The sequence below is a fragment of the Sinocyclocheilus grahami genome, unplaced genomic scaffold (genome assembly GCF_001515645.1).
Source record: "Sinocyclocheilus grahami isolate Dianchi unplaced genomic scaffold, SAMN03320097.WGS_v1.1 scaffold2.1, whole genome shotgun sequence".
NCBI lineage: Eukaryota > Metazoa > Chordata > Actinopteri > Cypriniformes > Cyprinidae > Sinocyclocheilus > Sinocyclocheilus grahami.
The window spans coordinates 540,067-544,265 of NW_015505181.1; the positions used below are offsets into that span (position 1 = coordinate 540,067).

Here is a 4,199-nt window from a genome sequence, read left to right on the forward strand (position 1 = left end):
ATGAAACCTGCTATGATTAACGTTACCCTACTTTTCAAGCATACATTTGATTTAAACAATAGGTCTATATAATATTCACATAGGGGGCATATTGTATTAGCCCTAGAGTTAAAGCATGAAATACTATTTCAACCTATACCATTTTACATAACATTTATATATTTTATCTCACAATTCTGACTTTTTTTTCTTGCAAATACAGATTTATATCTCCTAGTTCGGACTTTATAACTTGATACAACTCAACAAGTGCGAGTTTGTCAATTCTGAGGAAAAAAAGCCAGAAGTGTGGGATTATAAACTCATGATTCTGAGCCGAGGGGAAAAGAAAGAATGACTAGTTGATTTTTCTTACCAGAATTGTAAGATATAATCTCGGAATTGCAAGAAAAAAAGTCAGAATTTTGAAATATAAACTCAAAATGACCTTTTTTATTCTTTTATTCCATGGCTTGCATAGAGTGCTACGTTAAAACCATAGACTGTATAGGTTGAAACTGGCATTTTCTGCCACCAGATAGATATCCGCCCACAATAAAAACGCCATAGCAATTTTGAATTAAAAATGATTTTGTAAAATATTTGTTTTATATAAAATAAAAATAGTACAGAAAAATTTCTTTATAGTAATTTTGAACTTCTATTTTTTTATACTTTCAACATGTATTGACCTGCCTTCTAAATAATCATTCAGCATTTCAACATGACGGCATATTTTCAAACTTAAAGTTAAAACTTGATGTTGCCCGTTTAAAAAAGAAAGAGGCCAGTGAATTAGCATGTGACAAAAAATATTTTTCAGTTTGAAGGGACTAAAAACTGTTGTATTTTATATATATTATTTATTTTGAATACAGGGTATTTAAAATTAATTACTATATAATAAAATTATACTTATACTTTTTAAAATAAAAGTATAAGTCATAATACAGAGTCAGCTACCTTATTTGTTACATATTTAAAGGGATTATATAATGATAAAAAACTGAGCAATTTACTCTGTAGTTTCCTAAGGTAATGCATCCTGTCCACTATGATACAAAACAACTATTACATTAAAAAATCTTGATTAAAACATACAAAAAAAAATCATTAAATAATTAACAAAACATCATGAATCATGCTTGACACTAGGAATGAATTGTGGTCAGAATGCCCACCAAATATCCAAAACATCTTTAACTTAACTTCATCAGTCTCACATGTCTGTTCTGTGTTGGATGTCACTCAGTCCTCACAGGCTGACGACTCTGTGACATAAAAATATGCTTTCATAGTCTCTCGTAATCCTTCACTGACAAGACTCTCCTGGTTAGTTCCCTTTAGCTGCCTTTGAACCATCGACCTGATGATAAACACAAAAGTTATTTCTATGGAAATACAGAACAACTAATACAAGCATTCTACTAAATTATAGTAAAATACTAGAAAGTATGATCAAATAAAAACTGAACCAACCTGGACAAATCTCTCCAGTTAAGGCTGGACCTCTGGATTGCTACAGCTGTGTTGGAGTCGTGAAGTAAGCAAGGTTCAGTCAGCTGACAGTACGCACCATTAGAAGACCCTGTAAATCAACAAAATTGAATATTTGTTGTCTCTGATTTATTCTAACATTCAAATGCTGTTTTTATCCTCATTAAAATGCAACAGACTGTCTTTTAAAGGTGTAATAGGACTGATATTGAGTTTAAAGCACCCTTGCCATTTGAGCTTACGTGAGTAATAGTCCACCAGCTGGGTGAGAGTGGAGAAGTAGTGGCTGTGGTGGATGTAGTACCAGCCATTGTGGAGCTGATGGATTCTGTAGTGCTTTACATTGTGCGCATGGCCTCCATCTTGTCGCATTGAAAGTGAGTAGGAACCTACAACCAAAGGCAATGCATTTAAAGCAACTGTAAATAATTTGTATAATTTGGACCCCCCTACAGTTAAGTGAGTGGAATTCACTGTGGTAAATATATCACTGTGGTAAATACAATGGATGGCTGTACACGTGCATTTGGTCTATCAGAAGTCAGTATACCATCACAATGAGTTTGAATATAGGTAAAAAAATAAAAATAAAAAAAAAACTTCCAGTTGCTTCATATTTTTTAATACAAAAGAGGGCAATCAATAATTTACTTTTGGAGTGGGGACTAACCAGGGAATGACTGGCTTTCCCGAATTAGAAAACATCCAGAGTAGTTTGGAGGCAGCATAAGAAGTTGTTCTGCATTTCTCCTTGTGATCCTTTCAAACAGCCACCTTTATTGAAATAGACAAGACCTGGCAAAGTTATTAAAGGACACAATTACACAATTTCCTAAATCTCTTAATCAGAAGTGATCACATTGTATGATATGATTAATTAACTCCTTAATTATGATGATGACAACACATAACACACTCTCCCTGCTTATGTTTTTCTTTTTTCACCATTTTTATTGTTAGAGGATGCAGGCCGGACTAAAACCCAGGTCTCCCAAGAGCATTAAAAGTCTAAAATGCCTTTAGCATTCACTTATTTCCTTTTGTAACTTTAATAAATAAATATATGTTTGAACATGACTGACCGATTATGCACTTTGGAAACGTAGGTGTGAGGAATGAAAAACTCTGTGCCACTTGAAGAACGAACCGTCAACATGCCATTATCTCTGTAACAGAAACGCAAACCCTGCATTCACTTCAGCAAATACTTACATACTTGTATGTCTAGAATTTGTTTTTACTTACTCTGATATAATGTTCAGGCTGTCTCCTAAAAATATAGTGTGCTCATCAGACCTTTGGGGTGGAAAGTTACACAAGGCTACCGCCATGTGCATGTGATTTCCTGATGCTAAAGTAAAACAGACACAGCTGAGGGAAATGTATACACAAACTAGATTTGAATGTGTTATTAATTTGTCGTCGAACAACATTAGGCCTAATGATAAATGTAAAAAATACACAGTAACATCTAATTGAGTAAAAGTGTTCATATATGGAAGTTTACTAGCATAATCATGCCCATACCTTCATCAGACATCACGACGGGGTCCTCCAGTCTGTAAGCAGCAGATCGATGCCAGAATCTGCTTGTTAGACAGCCCATGTTTATTTTATGACCATGTCTGATAGATATATGCACCGAAGCCCACTTGAAAACACAACTGAAGAAACAACACAGTACTTTAAAGTGTGTATAAGCTTCTTTACCTTTTACATACAAGCTTAACTAAAAAACAACACATACCTTCTGGAAAATATACTACAAAACAAACAAACAAATAATAATCATAATAAAGAATACAATAAATTAAAAATAAAGATCCAAGCCAATAATAATAAAAAAAAAACTGCACACACCATATCAGAAAAACAAATAAATAATAAACATGAAGAATGAAAAATACAAAATGTTTTAAATAAAATCTAAATAAAAGTAAAATGAAAATATGAAACTTTCATAGAAGAAAATAGGTATCTCCTAAACATTGAACCAGACCATAGCTACATAAAAATACTTACTGTACTCTGTTTCAACTGTGTGCGAATATGCTGAAATTATAAGTAGATTTTCTTTGCCAACAATATGCAGTGGGCCATATAAAAGAGCATCCACTATAGAGATCCCATCACTAGATGAGTGCATAACGATGTTAATGCAACCTTCATCCTCTGTTGTGCGTGCGAATTGAACTGTGTTCTCTTGAGTAGGAGTTGTGGTGAACAAACCAATATGCACATGAAATTTCCTGTGCTAATAGACTATACAAATCTGTAATCTTACTATAGTCAGCAATAAACGGTGTAATAGAAGTTATAAATAAGTGTGCAAGATGCAGTTCCTTCAGTTACAGTAAATTTCATGGAATGGATATAGATATGTAGATTGCACATATATGTGAAAGTTAAGCATATGCCATATCAATCATAAAGACAACTTTGTGTGTTGGTGATAAATTTGAGCTTCTAACATTTTCTTGGCACTGTAATATGCACCTTCTATTATTTTAAGAGGTTGTTAAAATAGTCTAACCACAACCTGAGGAAAAGGGTTGCTCGATGCGAGTACAGAAAAGTACATTTGTGGTCGGAAACTTTGCGACTTGATGATCTTCCATCTCCTATACCTTTGAGAAGTTTTTTTTGAGTGATTCTGAAAATATTACTATTTTGAAAGCAAAAGTTATAAACGTTTAGTATTTATTAAAAATAAGCCAGAAACG

At 33.2% G+C, this 4,199-nt stretch overlaps 1 protein-coding gene across 2 annotated transcripts; it reads right to left on the reverse strand.

Moving 5' to 3' along the window:
* Window positions 1–1,141: 1,141 nt before the first annotated feature.
* LOC107554547 (src-like-adapter 2) lies at window positions 1,142–3,599 on the reverse strand. Of its 2 annotated transcripts, XM_016237203.1 has the most exons (8): window positions 3,499–3,599; window positions 3,004–3,140; window positions 2,722–2,827; window positions 2,559–2,642; window positions 2,147–2,250; window positions 1,719–1,865; window positions 1,459–1,567; window positions 1,142–1,345 (listed from the first exon to the last, which is right to left on the reverse strand). In XM_016237203.1, the coding sequence occupies exons 2-8, from the start codon at window positions 3,080–3,082 to the stop codon at window positions 1,228–1,230; spliced, it is 747 nt and encodes a 248-aa protein (XP_016092689.1). In that variant the 5' UTR covers window positions 3,083–3,140; window positions 3,499–3,599; the 3' UTR covers window positions 1,142–1,227. The 2 variants fall into 2 exon arrangements, with proteins under 2 accessions (XP_016092689.1, XP_016092621.1); XM_016237135.1 differs by lacking the exon at window positions 3,499–3,599 and having other exon boundaries at window positions 3,004–3,194.
* Between the last annotated feature and the right edge of the window lie 600 nt (window positions 3,600–4,199).